The sequence below is a fragment of the Mobula hypostoma genome, chromosome 11, assembly GCF_963921235.1.
Source record: "Mobula hypostoma chromosome 11, sMobHyp1.1, whole genome shotgun sequence".
NCBI lineage: Eukaryota > Metazoa > Chordata > Chondrichthyes > Myliobatiformes > Myliobatidae > Mobula > Mobula hypostoma.
In genome coordinates, this window is record NC_086107.1 from 58291110 (window position 1) to 58317380 (window position 26271).

General features: G+C 40.9%; 1 protein-coding gene and 1 long non-coding RNA gene across 10 annotated transcripts in view; one reads left to right on the plus strand and one right to left on the minus strand.

Annotated features, from left to right (window-relative positions):
- Window positions 1-26271, plus strand: part of LOC134353777 (protein phosphatase 1 regulatory subunit 12A-like) — a 199708-nt gene that overhangs the window by 155230 nt on the left and 18207 nt on the right. For 6 of the 9 annotated variants that reach the window (XM_063062143.1, XM_063062149.1, XM_063062150.1 and 3 more), the window contains 6 exons: window positions 2126-2253; window positions 4704-4763; window positions 6310-6326; window positions 13274-13391; window positions 16618-16722; window positions 17476-17629. In XM_063062143.1, the coding sequence (XP_062918213.1) occupies window positions 2126-2253; window positions 4704-4763; window positions 6310-6326; window positions 13274-13391; window positions 16618-16722; window positions 17476-17629 (582 nt within the window). Of the gene's footprint in view, window positions 1-2112; window positions 2254-4703; window positions 4764-6309; window positions 6327-13273; window positions 13392-16617; window positions 16723-17475; window positions 17630-26271 lie in introns of those variants that run through there. The other 3 variants (XM_063062148.1, XM_063062151.1, XR_010019677.1) reach the window with 2 other exon arrangements.
- The window catches only part of LOC134353779 (uncharacterized), a 67996-nt gene that overhangs the window by 1878 nt on the left and 39847 nt on the right, over window positions 1-26271 (minus strand). The gene's annotated exons all lie outside the window — the stretch shown is intronic.

Sequence of the window (26271 nt, forward strand, 5' to 3'; positions counted from 1 at the left end):
AAGAAGGGAGAGAGGCTGAAGAAAGGAAGTTATAGGCCAGTTAGTCTGACTTCATTGGTTGAGAAGATGTTGGAGTCCCTTATTAAGGATGAGGTTTCAGGGTACTTGAAGCAGCATGATAAAGTAGGCCAAAGTCCTTGCCTGATAAATCTGTTGGAATTCTTTGAGGAAATAACAGGCAGAATAAACAAAGGAGAGTCAGTGGATGTTGCCTACTTGGATTTTCAGTAGGCCTTTGGTAAGGTTCTGCACATGAAGCTGCTTGACCAGATAAGACCTCATGGAATTACAGGGAAAGTACTACCATGGATAGAAGACTGGTTGACTGGCAGGAAGCAAAGAGTGGGAATAAAGGGGTCTGTTCTGTTTGGTTGCTGATGCCTAATGGTGTTCCGTAGATGTGAGTATTCGTACTGTTTCTTTTCATGTTATATGTCACCGATTTGATGATGAAATTGGTGGCTTCGTGGCCAATTTTGAAGGCAATGTGAAGGTAGGTGGAGGGGTAGACGGTATTGAGGAAGCAGGGAGACTGCAGCAGAGCAGGACAGATGAGGAGAATGGGCAACAAAGTAGCAGATTGAATATAGTGTCGGGGAGTGAACTTTGGTAGAAAAGTTAAAAATGTACACTATTTTCTAAGTGGGGAGTAAATTCAAAAATCGAAGGTGCACAGGGACTTGGGAGTCCTTGTGAAGGATTCCCTAAAAATTAACTTGCAAATTGAGTCAGTGGTAAGAATGGTAAATGCAATGTTAGTATTCATTTCGAGAGGACTAGAATATAAGAGCAAGGATGTGATGCTGAGGCTTTATAAGACATTGGTCAGACCACACTTGGGGTATAATGAACAGTTTTGGGCCCCTTATGGAAAAAAAAAGATGTGCTGGCATTGGAAAGGGGCCAGGGGAGATTCATAAGAATGATACAGGGAATGAAAGGGTTAATATATAAGGAGCGTTTGATGGCTCTAGGCTTTTGCTTGCTAGAGATCTGAAGATTGGGGGGTGGTGGGCATCTCATTGAAACCTATTGAATGTTGAAAGGCCTAGATAGACTGGATGTGGAGAGGATGATTCCTATAGAGGATGAGTCTAGGACTGGAGGGCACAGCTCAGAATAGAGGGATATCCATTTAGAACAGAGATGAAAAGAAATTTCTTTAGCCTGAGGGTGGTGAATCTGTTGAATTCATTGCCACGGATAGCTATGAATGCCAAGTCATTGAGTATATTTAAAGCAGAGGCTGATAGGTTCTTGGTTCATCAGGTTGTCAAAGGTTACGGGGAGAAGGCAAGAGAATAAGCTTGAGAGGGAAAATAAATTGGCCGCAGTGGAACGGCAGAGCAGACTCGTTGGGTCGGGTGGTCTAATTCTGCTCCTATTTCTTACGGTTTTTTACTGAGTTAGATACTCTGAGAGCTGACAAAGCTAAAGACTTAGTTGAATGCAAAAGCAATGGTTGTTATCATTGGTCTCAACACTTGTGGATTAAAGGGAAAATCTGTCAGCTACTGCTACTTGTCACCTCTTCTGTCACCAGCTGGGAAGTACTTGTGGTTAAATGGCAAATGGGTTCAGATTTTTCTTCTTGCACTCAAACATAGAGGATGAACACTTAGTTTCAGAGAACCTCTGAACATGTCTGCACACAAGGAAGAGACTTCAGGTGCAGACCATTGTCTCTGACTGATCTCTGTAATATTTCCAACAGACATGTTAGTGTGATTTTTGCCTGTTGATGTTGTGATAAGATTCGTTCCTCAAGACAACATGGTTTCTGTGTGCTGCCTCTATCTGAATGGATGTTCTTTTCACAGTGGATTTAGAGGCGAGTGGAGGGCCAACACTCATTTTGGCTTTATGCAGGGGGGTGGAGAGAGTGCAGTAACTGGGTATTTATTTTTCTTAGATAGTGTAGTGTGTCTTCAGGTAGTATATGACTTGGGGGTCTTTGTTTCACCGTGCAGATTGTAGTTTAGCTCTTGGGCTGATTGCATTACTCTGTGCTGTTTATGATTAACATGTGTTTGAGAAAAGCTTGTAATTGAAAGCTGAGAATGTGTGGCTGTTGAATGCTGGTCCATTTCTGAACATCTAATCACAGTTTAGATCTCTCCCACAGAATTGGAGAAAGCAAAAGAGGAGGAGAAGGAATCAGATGATTCTTCTTTCAGAAAGTCCGGTACAAGAGACCGGAGACGGCCAAGGGGGAAACGAAGATCAACAGGTGTGCATTCCCTATCACAAGATGTAAGTATTTCGGGTATTCAAGGGAATTGTAGAAAAGGTCACCTACCCTGCTTAAAGGTGGGGTTTCTCCAACAGAACCATGCCCAATAATAAAGGGACTGCAAAGCATTGCAGTAGTTTTATATTTGATGTGGTAAATTTTACCACAGATTGATTTCATTGTTATCTGAGGAGCTGATTGTGATCTGTTCTGTGCATGGAAATGTAGGAAATGAATTAACAGAAGGAGAAAAATGGTCAGGAAAAGTAGGGAATGGCAAGGGAAATATTTAAGTATGTATCTTAGATGCTTCAGTTTAAAGAACACTGTGACAAAGGGAGAGAAAGTGAATATCCAGTATGTTTGAGCTAAGAGTGAATAAGCAGAATACACCAGTGATGTTGCATGAAGACTGATAAATTCTTTTGATACATCTATATTTTTATATGAATGCAATAAGGTTGAGAAGCTGATCAGATTCATCGCATAGTCACTAATGTATCTTGCCATCCATTTCAGCTGTGTTGTTTAAAATGATTGAGGAACTTGGAACTCTAAACACAATTAGTGCATAAATTCGGAGTGAGCTAAGTGGTTAATAATGCGTCAATGGGAGTGTATCAAATATGTGAAAATTGCTGCTCGTGACCAGTCGGGGAACTTGCCAACATAAAATGAATGTATGATTTAATAGGCTTATCCTTACTTATTCCCTATTGATTTCCATTATCCAATAGTAAAGTTATGACAAAATTAAACATTAAAAATGATGTACTGTACATTACTAATTCCTCTTGGATAGATTTACCTCATCACGTAGCCCTAAGTCCACTGTACAGTATAATTAGCATATAATCTTGAGGGACTGCTGCATTAAGAGAAGTGCCTTTTCTTCCCCAATGAGATATTAAATAGAAACTCTGTATGTTTGCTTATGTCGATGAAATAGATCAAACAACATTACAGTGGTGTGGCAAGTGTCCGCCTCTCCCTTAACCAGCACTAACAAACTTGCATTCAGACATTTTCTTCCAATTCATGCACGCATTGTCTGACAAACTTGCTTAACAACAGCAACCATTTTGAAGGTAATTCACTAATTGTGAACTACTTTGAACTAACCTGAGGTCAAGTTATTTCATTTTTTTTATATCTATTGATATTTATTTGAAGATCTTAGTATCACCCAAAGCTCTGGCCTTGGTCTTGCCATTGATTTGCCCAGCACTGTAATTCAATTGCCTGAAGGCAAGTTCAGCAGACGATATTATCCAGGACTAGAGCTTGGCAAACAAGTTAAGAAATCGTAGATGCAGTACTCTCAGCAATCATTAAAAATTAATTGAAAGAAATCTATATATTTCTAAAGTTCTGTTAAGGTAATGTTTGTATTAAATTCCTTTAGTTTTAAAAGAAAACCACTTTGTACATAATAGAGAAGGAAAAGACATTTGAAACTTGATAAACATCATTTTTTACCTCTGTATACTTCTGTATTTAAATTATAGATCTTAAACTTAGAGAAACAGAAGTCTAGATTATTCTAGCAGAAATGGGACTTGACCCAGTTGGATATTTTATTCCTAATCCTTTCCAGTTTATACTCCAGGAAGAGATGTTTGATCTGATTCCGGGGATTAATGAACTTGGCAAAGCTGTACTCTTCAGCATCATTGGACATTTTATTTATTGTTTAGGCTTTTGTACCTGTTGATAAACATCTTGACACTCAGGACCACTTCTGAACGATTTTAGCAACCTGGTCCATGTTGAAAATGTACATTCATGGTAACAGTGCAATCAAGAAAGATTGAACAGTCTGGGGTTATTTTCTTTAAGAAAGACAAGACTTGGGCTCTTGGGTGACTGTTCAATAGAAGGGTAATGGGGTAGATTTGAAATCACTAATAATTGAGTCAGAATTCAAGGCAAAACAGTTAGTAAGAATGTGATATGTGTCATTGTGAAAATTATAGGAGGAAAATGACATGAGCACATACGAGACCAAAAGCACCTGAGGGAGAAGGGAACAGAAGAGCATATTGATACGATCAGAGGAAATAGTGGTGGGAATATAGGAACTCCTGTGAAATGTAAATACAGCATGTGCCAAACAGTTTCTGAACTATAGATTCATTATCAGAATGCAGTTAATAATTCCAACAACAGTATTTTAAATGTCTCACTGGTGATCCAGAATAATCTTAACAAATAATCTTCAATCATTTCTGTTCAAAGGTAATTTAACCCTGCCATCTTTGTCTCGGCACTTACACTTATAACTGAACAATCACTTCATGACTTTTTCATGTCACCTGGATGGATGGGGATAAGTGACAGGCCTGTGCGAGCATACCACGTATCTGAATCTCTAAAGCAGTCCACATGAAAGAGAGTTCCGAAGTTTGGGAGCGGATTGTAGCCTTGTTCTAGAATGTTCCCCTGTTAATATGAGTTTTCCCTTTCCTAGGATGAGAATGACCAGGATCTGTCCGATGATGAGGATGTGGTAGGATCACAGAAGAAACAGGTATGGTTCGTGACTGCCCAATTCTGTGTAGCTCATCAAGTACATTCAGAATGTGACTGTAATACTGAGCAGATCAGACAATGTCTGCAAATGGGGAAATAACTTAAGTTTCAGTTTGATGACTTTGCATCAGAATTTGCAGAACTAAAGGGATAATAAGATTTAAGATGCAGAAAAGGAGATGCAGGCGGAACGAGGATGGTAAATGTGATGGGGGGGAAGGTCAGCTGAGAAGAAACAATCTGAAGTACACAATACAGTGGATGCTAGAAACCGGCAATAAAAACAAAATACTGATTGTGATCATTATCAGATATTGTTGAGGAAGGAGTTGAATCCAAAAGCTCATATTGTGTCAGATCTTAAGATGAAGTGCCACTCCTTGAGCTCACATTGAGTTTGGGGACAATGCATGGGATGTAAAACAGGCAAGCCAAAATAGGATTAGGATAGGGAATTAGGTGTCGATAAACCATGACTCAGGACCACACTTGAGCGATGAATGAAGAAACCCCATAAGATGATTACCCGATCTGTGTTTGATCTTTCCTTTGTAAAGGAGGCCCGGTTGGGTCCCCTGAACGCGGAATCCTGAAGGCATGACAGAGGCAGAAATACGTCACTGCTTCACCAGGAAAGGACCCAAAATCCTAGCTGCATAAGAAGGTGTTGTAGGAGGTTGAAGAAGGAAGAATTAAAGTGGTGGAAGATGCAGAGGGGAGAGATATAGAAAGTGTGTTTGGTGGTGTATGCTTCAGAAACTGCAAGCATTTACACTCTGAATACTGGGCCTGTGTAGATAGAAGGGAAGAGAATGAAAGTGTTAAATGGAATGGATATTGTCAAATGGTCTGCTGGCTGTGAACATTTGAGGGAAAGGATGACACTGGAATAATTGGTGTGGATGACATTGTCAGGGCAGTTTCAATGAAGACTCAGAAACTAAAAGAATTGAACAGTCTTTATGGTCGATAGAGTGTGAGGACAGGCAGAGAAGGTAGCTATGGAGAGGGTGAAGGCTCAGTTTGGTAGTCTTGGTGGATACCATCACCTGGATTAGTCAACGATGATAACCAAGATAAGGGAGGGAAGAGTAGAGTCAGAAATGATTTTAATGGGAAACGTTTTTTTTGAGACCAGGCAGGTTCTGGTCTTTTCACAACCTTGAGGCATTTCAAAGCATCTCATAAGGTACTTTTTTCAGTCTAACCCCTATTGTAATGTAGGAAACATCAGCAAGCAGTGTAATACTGGGAATAATGAGCCCTTGTTACAGGAATTTGCCAAAGGTGATGAGAAGTATATGTTATGTGCAAAATAGGTTGTGTGAATATGCATGTAGATGATTCAATTCCAGTTGCACAGTCAACAGTCAAGCAAGCTGCTTCTGCTGACATGGTGCTTTCTGCTAACTTATCACATCTGCTCTGTCTCAAATTTTACTCCACGCATTCTGTTACTCCATGAGGAGTCTATATGATGGGTTATGAATGGATTGTGTCCTAGTTAATTTGTTCTTATTATTTTTGTTTCTTTTTTTTTCCAGATTGGTAATCTGTCAAGGTAAGGAGTCTGTTTATCATCCTGTGATAGCTATGACTGATATGTTCCCACTTAGCAACACCAGATACTTTTTTAGCAGGAATCACTGGCCAGTGTTCCCTCCTTAGATTCAGGTGTCCTGAGGCTAACCTGCTGCTGTCCTGGCTGAGACCCTCTATCTGATCAGAGGAGGAAGCTGGAATAAACATACGGGTGGGGTTATTTAGGTATAGATGATCTCATATGATCTTGATCATTGTTACTTTGGTAGATTATTGCCAGTCGAAGTGCCTCAGTGAGAGAATCAACTGTGCATTTGACCACTTCTTTTTGAAATTTCTACTATGACGGTGGCCTTCTAAAAGCTTGTGATGGTGACTGAGTCTGTTATATAAACAGTAACAATCTGGGAAATGGTTTTAAAGCCCACTGAAAGAACAGGTCCTCATCATTTCCTAAATAGTGAGTGTTAATCCACTGGCTAGACCTTGGTGAAAGTTTCGGCCACCTATATCTTCAGTGATACTGATCTTTATAATAGAACTGCAGAACTTATGAACTAACAAATAGATTCAAATAGTGAATGGAAAGAGCAGTCAAATACATTAAAGATCACTGGCACTTTCTCTCTGAGCTGGTTTTATCTAGCACATTATGGATTTAGAGCTCTGAGATGTGATATTGTACATTGCATACAATAGTGGTGTTTCCAAATGCTAAGCTTACAGGAAATGTAGTATATGTTTTAAAATTACGAACGAAACTTGAATGTCTCATACTTACGCCATCTCTAGTTTAATTTGTTTGTTCTCTATCAAGTTGGGGACACTAGCATCTTGCTTCATACTAGTACACATCTGACAAAGCATCTGTGAAAATTAGGTCAAGAAAGTATCTTTTAAAAATTATAGATTTATTCCTCCCCAAACTCTCTCCTCTCCAAAGCTGTTAATATGAAGCAGTATTTCTAAATCACACCATGTTTACCCAAATTCCAAGTTCCATCCCTTGTACAGCATGATATGGCTTCTAACAATGGTGGTAATATTTTTCTCATTGTCATAAACTGAATTTATTCTCTTCATTATTTTTGCTTTGTGTAAAGTCATAGACAAGGCTAAACAACTCCATCTTTCTCCATTATGCCTTCAATCCCAATCTTATTTTGGTAGCAGTGGCCAGAGAATCACCTGCAGTACTGTTTATTCCTGTTCCTGTTCATCCGGTGATCCCCTAAGGGTTTGTTCATCTCCTTACTGCGTCTAATCTAGATGCTGCCTCTTGGCAATGGATCTGAGAATGCAGCATCAGTTTCTGCAGTTTGACCGACATTGAATGGAAATTTGCTGTGACCAGATAGAGAGACCCCAACGTTAACTTCGGTCACTACTCACTGATGCTACCTTATTTGCAGACATGGTCTGAAATGAAGCATGTTGTTCCCAATTTTTGTTTTCGTTATTTGACTTGTCATCACTTGATGCTAAAAAATCTAGGAGAAGGAGCGCTCTTGAAGTTGCTGCATTTTTATAACAGAGTGTGGGAGGAGGGAAGATTACCAAGTGCATGGAAAGAAGCAGTAGTAATTCCAATAAGGAAGTCTGGCAAGGGTCTGTCAAAACCCACTAGCTACAGACTAATTGCATTAACATCAAGTATATGTAAGATAATGGAAAGGATGATAACAGAAAGGTTATCGTATGAGCTTGAGAAAAGGGGAATGCTGGCAAGTTATCAGAGTGGTTTTAGAAAGGGAAGGAATTCCATGGACTCAGTGATTATGTTAGAGACTGAAATAAGGAAGGCCCAGGCAAATAGAGAGTCAGTAGTGGCAGTGTTCTTTGACATTGAAAAAGCCTATGATATGATGTGGAAGGAAGGATTATTAATTAAACTGCACAAGATGGGGGTTGGTGGGAGAGTTTTTAATTGGATTAAAGATTTTTTTGGTAGAAAAATTCAAGTTCGGATTGGATCAGAATTATCAAAACAGTACATAGTGGAAAATGGCACACCTCAAGGTAGTCTGATTAGCCCGTTACTTTTCATCATTATGATCAATGATGCCTTAACAAAGGTACCAGTGGATATAGGTAGGTCACTGTTTGCGGATGATGGGGCCTTGTGGAAAAGAGGCAGGAACATGGACCATATAATCAGGAAACTACAAGAAGCAATTGATGAAGTGGTGGAGTAGGGTTATGATTGGGGATGTAGATTTTCAGTAGATAAAACTCAAACTGTATTTTTTTGCCAGGAAAAGGGTTGAGGTAGGGAAGAAGTTAAGAATGTATGGGGTTGAATTAGAAAGGGTTGCATCATTTAAATTTCTGGGAGGTATATTTGATTCACGATTAACATGGGCAGACCATATCAGGGAAGTTGAGGAGAAATGTAAAAAAGTAATAAATGTGATGAGATGTTTGACTGGTAGGGAATGGGGAGCAAGTTGTTCAGCTTTGAAGAGAATGTATGTGGCTTTAGTGAGATCTGTATTGGATTATGGAAATATAGTATATGGATGAGCAGCTAGGTCTCTTATAAGGAAACTGGATGTGATTCAGGCTCAGGCCTTGAGCGTGTGCAGTGGGGCTTTTAAAACGTCACCAGTGTCAGCCCTACAGGTAGAAATGGGAATAATGCCTTTGGAACTAAGAAGGATGCAACTGATGGCAAACTACTGAGCTAACTTGCAGGGGCACAATGATTCTCACCCTACTAAAGGAGTGTTGCAGGAGTGCTGGGAAAATTGGAGGTTTCAGAGGGATACCTTTAGTCGGGTAGGGAATGATATTGCGAAAGAATGTGGAGTATTTGATCTGAGGATAAGTCCTTCAGTAGTTTATCCGGTTGTAGCTCCATGGAAGCTTGTATGGCCTGACATAGACTGGCATTTGTTAGAGGTAAAAAGGAAAGAAAGATATAAAACAGATTTGGTAAATGCATTTAACTGTCATGTGATGGAAAAGTATAGTGATTATACTCACATTTATACAGATGGTGCGAAGGAACCTGAAACAGGAGTGACAGGGTTTGGGGTGGTAATACCAGCAAAACATCTAATAAGTTAGGAGTGTTTACAGTGGAGATGCTGGCAGTGTTGGTTGCGTTGCAATGGGTGCAGAAAGCCAGACAAACCAAAGCATTGATATGTTCAGATTCATCCTCAGTTCTAGCAAGTTTAAGGTCTTTTCACACAAACAGTCGGCAAGATGTACTTTATGAAGTGCTTCGGTTAGTTACAAGAATTGCAAATCAGGGAGGTCAGGTAGAATTTCTATGGGTTCCAGCACATGTAGGGGTGAAGGGGAATGAGAGGGTGGATGAGTTGGCAAAGAGGGCGTTAAAGAAAGAAAATGTGGAAATGCATATTAGTATCAGTAAAGCAGAGGTTAAGTGTGTAATCTGGGAAAAAGTCAACCGAATGTGGCAAGAAAGATGGGACAGGGAGGGGAAAGGGAGGCATTTATATCAAATACAAAAGAGTGTTGCAGTTACTAGGGTAGGTAATGGAAACAGAAGAGAGGAAATTGTGTGGACTAGGTTAAGGCTGGGGCATTGTGCATTAAACAAAACATTGAAAATGATAGGGAAACACCAGACAGGATTGTGTGAGGAATGTCAGGAAGCGGAGTCAGTAGAACATGTAGTTCTGAGTTGCAGGAAGTATGGGATACAGAGAGAGATAATGAGAAATAAATTAAGGGAGTTGGGGATGCAGGAATTCACATTAAAAGGGTTGCTGGGCATGGGTGAGAGAGCACAAGTCCGGGTATTTTTAGAGTTTTTAAGGGGTACAGGGGTTTTTTTTTATAGAATAATACGAATAAACAGGTTAAGGATACTAGGATGGTCAAAGATGGGAGGGTGAAGTGTAGGTTTGTATATATATATATGTGTGTGTGTGATTGGGTGAAGGGATTTAGAATGTGTAGTGCACATTCTGGAGCAGAGGGTGGCGGTAATGCACCATTAAGCTGGATGCCAACCGCCGTAAAACAAGATACAGACAGACAGACAGACTTGTCATCATTGGCTTTCATCATTCGTGGGACTGAGTTTAGGAGCCGAGAGGTAATGTTGCAGCTGTATAGGACCTTGGTCAGACCCCACTTGGAGTACTGTGCTCAGTTCAGGTCGGCTCACTACAGGAAGGACATGGAAAGCATAGAAAGGGTGCAGAGAAGATTTACAAGGATGTTGCCTGGATTGGGGAGCATGCCTTGTGAGAATAGTTTGAGTGAACTCGGCCTTTTCTCCTTAGAGCGAAGGAGGATGAGAGGTGACCTGATAGAGGTGTATAAGATGATGAAAGGCATTGATTATGTGGATAGTCAGAGGCTTTTTCCCAGGCTAGCACGAGAGGGCAGTTTTAAGGTGCTTGGGAGTAGGTACAGAGGAGGTGTCAGGACTAAGTTTTACGCAGAGTGGTGAGTGCATGAAATGAGCTGCCGGCAACGGTGGTGGAGGCAGATACGATAGGGTCTTTCAAGAGTCTCCTGGATAGGTACATGGAGCTTAGAAAAATAGAGGGCTATGAGTAACCCTAGGTAATTTCTAAGGTAAGGACGTGTTTGGCACAGCTTTGTAGGCCAAAGGGCCTGTATTGTACTGTAGGTTTTCTATGTTTCTATCATCTCCTGACCAAATATCTGCACCATTGTTCCCTACTTCCACCTCCGTAATGTGGCCTAATACCACCCTTTCTCAGCTCGCCTTCAGCCAAAAAACTTTTTTTGCCTTTTCCTCTCTAGATGATGCCAGTCTCCCTGCTTCCAAACTCCTCCTGTTTGCTCTTACTCATTCCTTGCCTTCTCCTGCTGGCCTTAGTAATTTCTCGGTTCCCAATTGGCAGCCTTTGACCCACGATAGCTGTGCTGAACGTGACGCCAAATTAAACTAATCCCTTCTGCCTGCATATGATCCATGGCCCTCCATTCCCTGCATATTAATTTTCCCTTAAATGCCACTATCATATCTGCCTTCACCACCACTCCTGGCTGTGTGGTCCAGGCACCTACCATTATGTTGGAAAAATGAGCTTGCACTTCAGAATCAGGTTTAATATCACTGACGTATGTCGTGAAATTTGTTGTATTGCCGCACCAATACAATAATAATAATAATAATAAAAACTATAAATTACAATAATTAACAAATTAAGTTAAATAAGTAGTGCAAAAAGAGATTAAAAAGAAGGAAAAAAATAGCGAGGTAGTGTACATGGGTTATTTGCCCATTCAGAAATCTGATGGTGGAAGGGAAGAAGATGTTCCTGAAACATCGAGTGTATGTCTTTAGCCTCTTGTACCTCATCCTTGATGGTAGTAATGGAAAGAAAGCATGCCCTGGGTGATGGGGCTCCTTAAGGATGGATGCCACCTTTTTGAGGCATTGCCTTTTAAAGGTGTACTCAGTGCTGGGGAGGCTAGTGCCCATGATGGATCTGGCTGAGTTTACAAGTTTCTGCAGCTTTCTGATTTTGTGCAGTGGTCCCTTCATATCAGATGGTGATGCAACCACTTCACATCGTCTCTAAACTTTTCCCTGTCATAGAAAAAAAGGAGTCTATCTATCCAGCTATGCCACTTATAATTTTATGAAATTCTATCAGCTCTTTGTTTCGCCTCCCTTGCTTCAGAGAGACTAATCCAAATTTGTCCTATAGCTAATTCACTCTAATCTGGGCAACATCCTGGTAAATATCTTCTGCACCCTCTTCAAAGCCTGCATCCTTCTGTAATGGAGGACCAGAACTGTACACCATTCTCCAAGTGTAGCCTAACCAAAGCTTTATACAGACTTACTAGCACTTTTGCCCAATGGCCCGACCGATGAAGACTAGATGCCTTCACCACTTCACCTACTTGTTTTGCCACTTCCAGAGAGCTTTGGACGTGGAGCACAAGATCCCTCTGTACATCAGTACTGTTAAGGGTCCTCATATTAACTGTATACTTTCCTCTTACATTTGACCTCCTGAAGTGCAATACGTTACACTTGTCCAACTTAAACTCCATCATTCATACGTATTTGTAAGTGATCTGTATCCTTTGATAACCTTCTTCACCATCTATATCTTCCCCAATATTTGTGTCATCTGTAAACTTACTAACTAACCCTTCTATATTTTAAAGTCATATATACATGTCAAAGCAACAGAGGTCCTAGCACTGATCCCCGTGGAACACCACTGGTCACAGACTTCCAATTACAGTAATAACTTTTCACCAATACCTTTTGTCTTCTATGCGCAAACCAATTCTGAATCTAAACTACCAAGTCACGATGAATTCCTTGCATCTTAATCATCTGGATCAGACTATCATGAGGGACCTTGTCAAATAAATGCTTGACTAAAGTCCATGTAGACAACATCCACCCTCCTACCCTCATTAGTCACCTCAAAAAACACAGTCAGGTTTGGTAGATGTGGCCTGCTCCACTGTAAACTGTACTGACTGTCCCTAATTATCGTTCCAAACATTGCTACTGCTATCCTGACTCCAGGCAAGTTGTATTCACTCTGAATTTGATCTTTATTGGTTTCTGTCTCAGTAATGTTGACATTTTGGAAAGCTCATCGATGCTCAAATCCCTCCATATGACTTCCACTTTCTGTGAGCTCTTCCAGCCAGTGGCCGTTTGAATATTCTCCTCTACTGACACTTTGAGCAATCAACCTCCACCCCATTTTAAAGCATGCCAACACTGGTGATTAGGCCTTAAGCAGCAAGGTCCTGTGTATGGAACTCCCTCCCTAAATCTCGAGGCCCCCTTCCTCCTTTAGAATTTTACTTTAAAGGCCAATACTTTGAATAGCCACTTAGTCATTTCTTCAATAGCACATCAGGCTCAACAACAAATGTGTTTAACATCAGTGCAAAGATGCATCTTATAGCATTTTTCTACAAAATTGGGTGATATGCAAGTAGGAGTTGTTGTCTATGTATTGACTTTGGTTACAGGGAAGAAACCACCTCAAGAAACCAATCAAGCAGAGGAGTGAACTATTCGGATTTGAGTCTGTATTCTGCTCGGGCTGGTCGGGTTGAGAGTGAGACTAATGGACAAGGCTACAGAAAGGTAAATTTTAAGTTGATGATTTCCACTTATATGTAGTGCTTAAGTCCCATCATGGTCTCTCTGTTTCTTTCTATTTCTGATGTCCCCCGACTGAACTCTTCATCCAGCTGGCTTTGAAAACCTCATTCACCAATGGTGACTACTCCATCATCTGTTCAAGGGAAATGGAATCTCTTTCCAAAACACTGCCTCAGCAGTCTTATTCAAGCTTTCAAACCTGACTTCCTCAAGTGTTCGTGAGCTTCTATTTATGGATGCATTCACTTAATTGTACCATTTTAAAGTACCATCTCCAATTCCCCAATATGCAAGCCTTTGAATATCTCAATCAACTGCCTGCTCCTGCCCAACTGAACTCGGGTCCTCGTACCTCGACTCCATTCCAACCCCTCGGTTCAGTCCCTTCCCGCCTACTTCTCATGTTCTTGATCCCCTCATGAACTTCCAGTTTCTTGCCCTGGCTGCCTCATTTTCACCATGGATGTCGTGTCCTTATAAACTTCTATCCCCCATCAAGAAGGTCTTAAAGCAGGTTTGAATCACTGGCCTCAGAGGAGCCACCACTTCACATCACTGCCCTCAGAGGGGCTGCTGGGTCCCAATGCTCTCGGAGATGCTATTGAAATTCTAAGATTTATGGATTGGTCTCTTTTAGTTCTGTTTTTTTTCCTTTGTGTTCTCGCCCATTCTTTCTTGTTGCCAATTGGCAGGCTGGAGGTTTGGGGGTTGATGTTCTCGCTGTTGTTTCTCCATGGGGGTGACCCGTTAGTTTTTGGTCGAGGGAGGGTTTTGCAAGTTTTTGTTTCTTTTTCTTTTCATGCGGGGTGGTTGGTTGTAACTAGAAGGCAAGGTGGAGATTGATGTCTTTCTTTAAACTACTTCTATGGTTTTCTGTATTTTATGGCTATCTGGAAAAGACAAATCTTAGTTATATTCTTCATACACGCTTTGATAATAAAATGAACCTTTGACTTTGAACAGTTCATGCTCGAATCCTTCCCCAGTAATGTTCCCCAATGCTTGCCTCCAACTTTTGCCTTGCCCTTAAATACACTTGGTACGTTTTTGACACCTCTTTCCCCTTTCTGGATCTCTCTGTCTCCATCACTGGAGACAAACTTTTGACTGATATCTTTTATAAACCTACCAATTCCTAGGGCTATCTTGACTGTATGTCTTCCCACAAAATAGTATTCCCTTTTCTCAGTTCCTTCATCTCCAGCGGATCGGTTCTCAGGATGAGAGTTTCCTTTCCAGGACATCAGAGATGTGCTCCTTCAAAGAATGGGGTTTCACATTCTCCACTCTTGAGGCTTCCCTCACCCACATCTCCATTTCCCGAATACCCGCACTCACCCCATCTTCCCGCTGCCTTAACGGTGATAGAGTTCCACTTGTCTGTACCTACCACCCCATGAGCCTCTGCATCCAACCTGTCATTCTTCACAACTTTCACCATCTCCAAAAGGATTATACCACCAAACATTCAACATGCTTCGCGTCTTCAGTGATTCCCTGGTCCATTCGGCCCTCACCACTAATTTCCCTCCTGGGGCTTATCCCTGCAAGCGGTCAAAGTGCTACACCTGCCCATCACCTCCTCCCTCACCTCCATTCAGCACTCAAGATAGTGCTTCCAGGTGAGGCCTGTGGAACACCACTAGCCACCGGCAGCTAGTCAGAAAAGGCTCCCTTTATTCCCATTCTTTGCCTCCTGCCGATCAGCCACTGCTTTATCCATGCTAGAATATTTCCTGTGATTCCAAGAGCCCATAGCTTGTTAAGCAGTCTCGTGTGGCACCTTGTCAAAGGCCTTCTGAAAATCCAAATACACAACATCAGCTAATTCTCCTTTGTCTATCCTGCTTGTTATTTCTTTAAAGAATTCCAACAGAATTCCAATTTGTCAGGCAAGATTTTCCCCTGAGGGCTCATCCTTAATAACTGACTCCAACATCTTCCCAACCACCGAGGTCAGGCTAACTGGCCTATAGTTTCCCTTCTTCTGCCTCTACTCTTCTTGAAGAGTAGCATGACATTTGCAGTTTTCCAGTCTTCCAGAACCATTTCAGAATCTAGTAATTCTTGAAAGATGATTTCTAATGTCTCTATGATCTCTTCAGCCACCTCTTCAGAACCCTGGCATGTAGACCATTTTGTCCAGGTGACTTATCTACCTTCAGACCTTTGAACTTCCATCAGTGAACCATCTTAATGTCAATCAATGGCCTCCTCTTTTGCCACAATGAGGCCACATTTAGGGTGAAGGAGCCACATCTTGTATTCTATTTACGTAGCCTCTAACCTGATGGAATGAATATTGGTTTTCCCTTCCAGTAAAAGGCAATTTCCCTCTCTTCCCCTCTTCTTTTTTCAACTCTGGCCCCTCCTTTTCATCTGCCTATCTCCTTCCCTTTCTCCTATGGTCTACTGTTCTCTCCTATCAGATTACTTTCTCTCCAGCCCTTTTTGTTTCCTATCCACCTGGTTTCATCAATTACCTCCTAGTTATCCCCCTTCCCCTCTCCCCACCATTTATTATTTTGGGATCTTCCCCCTTCCTTTCCAGTCCTGAAGAAAGGTCTTGGCCCAAATCTTTTATGATCTCAGTCAGCCATTGCTTTCCCCGATTCCCTAACAGCTCCCCTGTTTACTGCTGATCCTTCCTATTTAATATTGTCTACCCAGATACCATTTACTGATTCATTCCTCTAATTCTTTGATTTAGAAGGACCCTTCTCTATTTCTGCCACCCTCATCCCACTGCTACTGATTCCTCCTTTAACCTTTTTTTCTTCTAGTTCTTGTATTTTCCATTTGCTTACGTACACTCTTCCCATTCGGAGAATTTCCTATATTCTCCCATTTTAGTTTCCTCTCTCAAATCATCCCTTAGCTTTTCTCCTCCTGTTCATTGATTAGTGCATTCCATCCTACCATTTATTGGTTTGCTCTCACAGCTTTTTTAATCTATTGTGCCATTTATGGCTGATCTGAATTCCATCTAATTCCTGGTCTCAACATTTTTTTTAATAACTTTAGACAAAATCAGCATCTGAACCAAAAATTAACGTGGTAGGCATTGCTGAACTCTGCCACACCTTATCATAGATTCGGCCCACTACATTAATTTTGGTCTGTCTACCTGTGGGGTTCTTGATACAAGCTGCAGCTGATCAAACACACTGCCAGAAAGGCCTATATAATGTCTCATTTTGTCTAACAGTTGTATGAAGCACTTCAGAGAGAGAATGTCCAGCTACAGGACCAGCTGCAGGAGATGCAGATGCAGATTTCACATACTAAATTGGAGTTAGAGAAGGCTACACAGGTAAGCCTTCTCACATAATGCAGCCTTGAGTGCATGAATAAGTAATGGCATTGATGCATTGTTAACTGGGCAAGGGTGAATCTAATCCAAATCAGCCATAGTTTAGGGTCCCACTATCTGTCATAAATTATTTGCATTTATTGTATTGGTTATTATTTAGCTATCCACACTGTTTCATTTTTCACAAGGTGTCATATCTGATTTCACCCCTTTGGGAATGTATTACCTGCAGTGCTTGTTCACGCAGTTAATCAGAACAGCTTCCTTTTCTGAGAGAGCCCAGGAAGTGGTGGCAACCAGGTGTGTTGCTGTAGGATGTGGTGCGAGAAGCTGCAGTCAGAACTGTCTGGGAAGATGCAATTAAATGGGTGATAAAGTACTCACCCAGATGAGGAAGAAGTTCAACACTCTATATTTGTCACTTTCAGTGCCTGCTATACTCGTCTGTTAAAGTTATTTTGCAATGGCATATCTGTGGCGCACAAACAGATCTCTTCAGACCAGCTGGTAAATCACATTAAATGTTTCCGTTTTCTAAAGTGTCACACTATAATGCTACACAGGCAACCCAAAGTCAGGCATGGCATTTCATCCTCTTTGCAAACACAACATTCACGAATGGAAGGTGGCATCCTGATGTCCTGTTGGGATCAATCTGCATGCTGCATGTTCTTGCACTTGGTCAAGAGAGCAAAGTAACCAGGCCTAAGGAAAATGATCACTTTTTTTAAATCAATGTCTTCACTGATGCAGGCAAAGGAAGCTTACTGTAGAAAGGGAAAGATGAAAACGGGAGTGGGCTCCCCAAGTGTGAAGTCGTTGACTTGCGTGGAAGGACTCCCCCAGGACTGCCACTCCATGGTCCCCATTGGAGAGGGTCATGCAGGTGGTGACTCTAAATCTGCAGGCTAGTACCTGTTCTTCTATTCATTTCTCATTCTTCGTGAAATTGGTCCTTGAATGGATCGTGCTGCCAATAAGCAGCATAACTGCACCTCTATACTATACTGGTGGCAACTGAAGTGTTCTCGCAGGATTGTCGACAGATTTTGTACATGCCTTACCTTGTTACGTTTCTGTAGGACAGGTCACAGGATTAAAGACAAATGATCAATCCACTCTCCTTTCACTGTATTACTCACTCCACCCACCACCAGCCACATCCCAGGAAGATAGCAGAGATGGAGCAAGAATCACCTGGATTAGAAAATGGTTTGTTAGGCTGGCTTCAAAGTCCTCCGACGCTGTGTTGCAGCGACAGTGTCATCCACAACCAATCTAGTTGTTTTCAAACACCATCAGTTTGCTGAGGTATTTTCAAGTCTGAAAAGAACTCTGGAAAAATCTTAACAGCTGCTGTGAAGGAGTTCCTTATTTGCATCTGCATAGTTTTTCCTGATGTTCAGAATTGCAGTTTACTCTTAAGTGCATACAAGTCTAGGAGCAAATGGTATTTAAGTGCAATTTATAAAAGTGCCATTGGGAGTGATTTAGCTAATGCTTTTACAGGTGATCAATACTCTGGGTGATTTCTTATGTCACTTCCATACTTGGGAGTAGACTGGACAATATTTTGACTCAGTACCTTTTGTAGTCTTGTACCACCTTTGAGTGCTGTCTTGGGTATCTGGCAGCAAAAGTGATGCATGTTAGCCATTCTTCCAGCTCTCCGAGTGGCTCAAATGGTTTCCTAAGGTCAGACAAAAAGACAACCACTGGAGCAATATAAGTTTTGTTATTCATTATTAGGGAGATAGATGACGTATCAATTATGTGAGCTGCCATACTCTGAATAATGTTGAACATCTTGTGCATTGTTGTAATTGCACTGAGCGCCAAATGTAGAGAATTCCATCACAATGCTAGTTAAGAGCCTTGCAGCTGATGGAAAAGCTTTAGTGTCAGGAGGTCAGTTACTCACTGCTAGATACTCAGCCTGATCTTGTCCTGTACGTGGCTAGTTCAGTTAAGTTTCTGGTTAATGTTAACCCACAGGATGGTGATGTTGAAGAGTTCCGTTTTCTGTATCCATTGGATATTAATGTTAAGTGAGGAGACCTAGTTGCAGTTGTTAAGCACCAATTGAAAGTACTATGGAGGACCTTACCATCACATTGATTAAGGGAAGGCTTATTATATGATGCTACTTAACCAGATTAGATGTTTCCAGCATTTTGCAAGCAGGGCACCTGTGGACAATATTTTACACTTTCAGTTATTTGCTAGTAGAGTCACTAAACAGCAGGGTGAGTCCATGACTTGTTCTAAAGTGCTGGTCTTTGGTAATACAACTGGGATGTTTGGTGCCGTAACCTCCGCTGTTTCCAGTGCTGTCAGCCATCTCATAAGCCCATTTGGGCAGGTGGGGCTCATCAGCCTTGGACGGTAGCCCACCTAGGAGAAGGAAAACTGATTTTAAAACTCCATTACCTTGCGACCATACCCACACATGGGAAAGGCTTCGGGAGTAAACCCCAAGGAAGCAAATCCGGAGCCGGGGTCCCTGAGGCAGTTTGATGTCGTTTACAACTTCATTCTGGCAACCTCTGCAACAACATTGGTGCCAAGCTGTATTGGCGCTTGCCCTTCCCTTGGACTACATCAGTGACATGGAGAGGGGGACCCACTGCATGGGCAACAGCCGGCTCTTCAAATCTTCCCGCCCAGTCTTGCTCCCTGGAGAGGACACAGTCCACCAGAGGTGCAAACCCATGATCCCCAGGGGTCGATGGCTGCCTACTAATATGTAGAATGAATTGGTTTGACTGAAAACTGCCTTCTGTAATGCTGAGGATCTCACAAGTAGATGTGAATCATTCATTCACTATTTCAGGGTGAACACAAAAGCTTCAGTCTTTGCTTTAGCTCTTACATTGGGCCCCTCCATTGTTGAAGATATTTGTTCCCCCTGCCCTGCAGCTTATCAACTCAGTTGTCTACCACTATTCACAACTCAGAGATAGGTCTGCATGGTTTTAATCTGATTTATTGATTGTGGAATTGCTTAGCTTTGACAATTACATGGTGTTTCGCATATCTATATCATCCTGTGTCACTTTTTTCTCAGGTTAGTACTAATTTTTTTTTCCTCTAGGTACATACATACACTCAGTGGCCACTTTATTCAGAAAACCTGCTCATTAATGCAAATATCTAATCACCCAATCCATGCAACCACTCAATGCCTAAAAGCATGCAGATGCGGTCAAGAGGTTCAGTTGTTGTTCAGACCAAACATCAGAAATGGGGAAGAAATGTGATCTGAGTGACTTTCACCATAGATGATTGTTGGTGCCAGATGGGGTGGTTTGTGTATCTCAGAAACTGCTGATCACCTGGGATTTTCACACATAGCAGTCTCTAGAGTTTACATAGAATGGTGCAAAAGAATGAAATGAAAAACATCCAGTGAGCAGCAGTTCTGTGGACAAAAGCTCCTTGTTAATGAGAGAGGTCAGGGGAGAATGACCAGACTGGTTCAGGCTGACTGGAAGACAACAGTAATTAAAACAAACACATGTTACACAGTGGTGTGCAGAAAACCACCTTTGAATGCACAGCACCTAGAACCTTGAGTTGGATGAGCTACAGCAACTGAAGACCATGAACACTCATTGAGTGGTCCCCTTAGGCACAGAAGGTACATAATAAGATGGCCACTGAGTGTATGTCTGGCATTTCTCCTTCTGTATTCAGCGGACCAAGGTTGATTTCCTGGCATAGTAGCTATGGATCAATGAAGAATATGCCAGGGTGTGCAGTTAATGCTAATAGTCCACAGCCACTACTGGATCCCCAGTTTTCAGTTGCCAGAATAGCTCTGAATCTATCCAATTTAGCATAATTGTTGTTCCACACAACGCAATAGAGGGCATCAAACGTGAAGATGGGATTTGTTCTTCACAGGGACTATGTACTGGTAACTCCTGCCAGTGCTGTCACAGGACCAGATTCTACCTGTGCATCTACAACAGATAAACTGACAATAACAAGGGCAAACAAAATTATCCCTTGTGTTGGCTTATTCATTACCTGCTGCAGACTCTGTCTGGAACCTTTGTCCTTTAGAACTTGGCCAGTTTGATTAGTGATGTTTCTGCCAAGCCACTCTTGGTGATAGAAACTGAAGTTCCTTGGAGTACATTCTGTTCCCTTGCTATCTACAACAGATTTTCTGAAATGTTGTACAACGTGGAGGAGCAATGTGTTTATAATCAGATTTCCTTGTCCGTGTTTGACTTGATGCCATGAGACAGCCTGGGGTCTGATGTCAATGCTGAGGATTTGCAAGGGAACTCCCTTCTCTCTGAATATCACTCAACCCCCACCTCAAGTTTGTTGTACCGATAGGTTAGAATGTATCCAGAGATTGTGATGGAGAAGCTGGAAGTATGCCTTTAAGATAGGATTCCATGATTACACGTATATGATAGGATTCTGTGAACACAAGTATATGAGGCTGTTGCTTGACCAGTCTGTGAATTTCAGTGCCAAGGTTGATATGGAGTGTTTTCTTAAAAAAAATATTTTTGTTAATATGTGAGTTTAATACAATTGACTTACTAGGGCATTCCTGAGGGCAGCTAAAAGTCAACCACATTACTGTGGATCTTCAAAATCAGGTAAGGTCAGTAGGCTTCCATTTCTGAAAAGCCTTGGTGAATTGAAATGTTTTTAGAATGTTTGAGTAGTTTTGTATGCATCACTGCAAATTACTTTCCTTAAATTCTAGAATATCACCAAATTTAACTTACGTAGTTGTTATCTTGTGATCTGATCTTTCAGCAACGGATTATTAATCGAAATTTCAGGGTTGCTACTCTTTGAATTTGACGTCTGTTCTGCCAATATGCACCATTGACTACAACAGACCGAATAAAATGTAATGGGATGATATTTTTGTGAATCTTGGGAGTTAACGCCAATGTGTTCTTCGTGGCTTTGTGTACATGCTGTCACCTAACCATCCACTGAAAGGAACATACATTCAATCTATGTACATAAGCTGTTATGTATTTATATTTATTGTTTTTATTATGTTACTTATCTTATTGTGTTTTGCTTGTGCTACATCGGAGCCGGAGTAACAATTATTTCATTCTCCTTTACACTTGTGTACTGGAAATGACATTAAAGAATCTTGAATCCTGAATACTTTTTGTTTGCTTTTTGCACCAGACCTATACATGATCTTCTGGGGGAAGTGTTACATAGAACTCAATAGAATTGCAGTAAGATGCCTTCACTGATAGTCAGATCCTCTTCTTAAAAAATAAGCACCAAGATACTGCTTCCCTTCCTGATGAACCTATACATTAAATTTCAGTTATTCATGTGTCAGAATACCCACGTCCCTCTGCACACTAACACCTTTCCATCTCCTATTATTTAAAGAAAACATTCCATTGTTCTATTTTTCTACAGTGGGTGGCCTTGTGTTTTTCCATTTGACATTCTGTCTGCCACGTCTGCTCATTCACATAGTTATTTTCCGATTCTCCTGACAACCCATACTGTCACTAAGCTTTATATCACCAACAACAATGGATATAATTATTTGATTGTTATATAGAAATCACTGATACAGATTGTGAACAGATAGGATCTCAGTACTCAGTACTTGTCACAGTCTCCAAAAGTGACCTATTTATTCCTACTGTCTGTTCTTCTTCAGATCCATGCCAAATACTTATCACCGTCTATCCCATGTTTAAAAACCTTTTACATGGCACCTATTTAAAGGACTTACCAAAGTTTAAATATACCACAATTACCAGTTTACTTCAACTATTGTCCTAGCTACAAACTCAAAAATGATTTCTCTTTCATTAATCCATATACACTGCGCCCAACCTATTTTCCAAGTTCCTTATTACTACCTGGTGACTCACAGGCTCCAATATTTCCCTTGTTGCTGATGTTAGGCCAGCAGGTCTGTTGTCCTCCATTTTATTCCTTTTTCTCTTAACCAGCAGAAAGGGCACCTTAGCTACTTTCCAATCCTCATGAACTGTTCTAGGATCTATAGAATTTTAGACGATGACATTTACTCTTCATATCTAGTGCATCCATTATTTCCATAGCAATAATTTAAAAATTTGGGGTTATAGGTCATCAGATTTCATATATTTATTGGCTTTCAGTCCTAAAATTTCTACATTTTTTAACTCATAATTTTTTGAGCTTTACGTTCACTCTAGAGCTTGGTGGCTGTGTTTTCCTCCAGGAAGACAAACATAAAATTAGGTTAGATTAGATTATGAGGACATTCAGTCCTCGTTTATTGTCATTGAGAAATGATACAATGTTCCTCCAGAGTGATATCACAAAAAAACAGGACAAGCCAAAGACTAACACTGACAAGACCACATAATTATAACATATAGTTACAGCAGTGCAAAGCAATACCATAATTTGATAAAGAGCAAACCATGGGCACGGTAAAAAAAAAAAGTCTCAAGGTTCCGATCAACTTAAAATGCTTAATACCCCAATATATTTTTTCCTGTTTTGTATATCTACAGAAGAATTTAATGCCTGTTTTTATGTTTCTCACTAAATAACTCTCATTCTACTTTCCGGTCGTGTTTCACTCCCTAAAGAGGAATACATGTATTTGTAAACTACGTCAGTTCTTCCAGTGTTAGCAAATTCATGTTTGCTATCATTAGGGCAGCATGGTAGCATATTGATTAGCACAACGCTTTACAGTCCAGGCAACTGGGGTTAATTCCCACCACCGTTTGTAAGGAGTTTCTATGTTCTCCCTGTGATCACATGGGTTTCTTCTGGGTGTTCCAGTTTCCCCCAGCAGTTGGTAGGTTAATTGGTTATTGAAAATTGTTCTGCAATTAGGCTCAGATTAAATCAGAGGTTGCTGGGTGGCACAGCTCGAAGGACGGAATGGGCTATTCCATGCTGTACCTCAATAAATAAATTTCTATGAATGAAGTTTCCCACTCTTATTAAGGTCAATTCATACTTAAGACCTTCCTTATTCCCTTAGTTTGTTCAATTGAATCCAGGATTATAATTTGAAGTCATCTTAAATGTTTGTATAAAATTCTATCATATAATGATCACTGTTCTCTGAGTGTCAGTGCATCCTTTGATACTACGATTACTAATTTGATTTTATCAGACTATACGTAGATTAATATCACCCTCGTTTATTGCGACACCCTTATTACCAATGCACTCCCTGATTTATATCATGCCATACGTTATTTTTTATCATGAAGGAACTACTGTAGGCACTAGATTTTCAACTACTGACTGTTTCTTAATACCAGTCAAATTGACTGTGTTACTTGACATTCTGAGCTAAGAGATTCTCTCTACTGGCTTTGCTTCACTCTTTATTTTTGGGAGAGATGGGCAATTTTTTTTCCTGTTGCCCACCTGTTCTAAAATAGTGTCTAGTGCTAACGAATTATTAATCTTGCTTACTTCACGTTTCACTCATTTCTATTTTTGCCGTTAATTTAGTTCACATCATGAATTGCCCCATGTTGATTCTTTCAACTTAATCATAAAGCTGTTTCAGTGATGTTTTTGTAACCTACCTAATCTTCATCCAACAGTCACCAAGCTTAGTGTTTGAAATGCCATTTGAATAGCAATTTGTTGTCTGATTTAAACATAATTGATTAAATGTCTTCCTTCTGCATTTTTAATGAATCAGTAAGACTGATATCACACAATGGACCTCCTGTTCTGACAGAGCACGCCCAGTCAAAATGTACAATTGTCCAGTAGTCAATGATTATTACACCACAAGTTCTTAAGCTATATCAAGAGCATTCTCTGTCCTCACAAACTGAAATAAATGTGAGTTCTTATTGGGTGACGACATCGGTAGTTATCACCCACAGACAGTAATAAATCAGTCGCTTGCTCTGTCCTCACAACTGTAGTATCAACTCGCACCGCCTGTAATAAATCAAGACCAATTCTTCCCTATAGATAGGCAGTACTCTCTGCCCTGACACTGTCACCCTGTCATAGATTAATAGTGCTTTCTATCCTTTGCTCTGTAGAAAACTTACAGCATAATTTATTCCAGAATGTGAGAAGAAATAATCAGCATTCTTTGACCTCACACACTGTATTAAATCAGTGGCACTCTTGGCCCTGTAATGAATGGTTACAGAATCCAGAGAAGAAAAGCTGTCATCATTACCTGGTCTGGCCAGTTCATGACTACATGCTGTAATGGTCAATTCTGAATTGCCTCCTCAGTTCAGGACCTTGGAGATGGACATTTGCCAGTGATAACAGACGAACAAAATCTCTGCTGCCTTCACATCCCAGTCAACAGCCCTCTCCAACATCCTCCCCTACAGTCTTTGCCCTTGCACTCTGATATCTTGCAATGAATGAACTTGATCACCGCTCACAAAAGTGCAATAAAACAACAGTACACCCTGCACTCTTGCCCAGTAATCAACACGTGTCTGTGCCCTCATGCTCCTTACTCGTTGTTGTAAAGCAATGGCACACCCTGAAATGAATCTGCTGCATTTTCGGCCCATGCACCCTGTAAAATACCACCAGAGCTCTTATTACTACACTGCCTTGCTTGCGATAAATCAACAGTATTTTCAGCTTTCTCCCTATAGTAAATTGACGAGATTCTCTACTCAGACTTCCTTGGATTATTAAAAAAAAATCAACAGAGTCTGCTCCCACACTTTGGAGAAAAATCAACAGTATTGCATGTCCCTGTGATCGATAACATACTGAGAACAATTGGTGCTGTCACATTCTGTAGCGAATCCGATGCAGTTGTTGCAGTCACCTTATTTTAAATCAACAGGAATATCTCCTGTTTACTAACAATGAAACCTGCAGACATTCTGTGCCCTTGTACCCTATCCTAATCAATGGCCTCTATCTTCTTGTAATACATTGAGCGCAATCTTTGACCTCGAATTTTGTAATAAATCAATAGCACTCCCGCCCCTTGTAAACAAAAACGGTCATAGAACAGTACAGCACAGTGTGAGCCCTCAGCACATGATGTTATACTGACCTAGCTGAACCTGAACCTGGTCCACAATCAATCTAGCCCATCCCTCCCTCACAGCTCATAACCCTCCATTTCATTTATCTAAGAATCTTTTAAATGTCCCTACTGTATCAGCCACTACCACCACCCTGGCAGTGCATTCTAGGAACCACCACTCTCTGTGTAAAAGAAAAAAAACAACTAACTCTGATATCTTCTCTTAAACTTTCATCCGCTCGCCTTAAATGGATGTCCTCTAGGAGCTGGCTGTCTACTCTCTCTGTGCCTTCATAACATAACCACATAACAATTACAGCACAGAAACATCTCATCCTTTCCAGTCCATGCCGAAAGCTTACTCTCACCTAGTCCCACCGACCTGCACTCAGCCCACAACCCTCCATTCCTTTCCTGTCCATATACCTATCCAATTTTTCTTTAAATGGCAATATCAAACCTGCCTTAACCACTTCTACTTGAAGCTCGTTCCACACAGCTACCACTCTCTGAGTAAAGAAGTTCCCCCTCATGTTACCCCT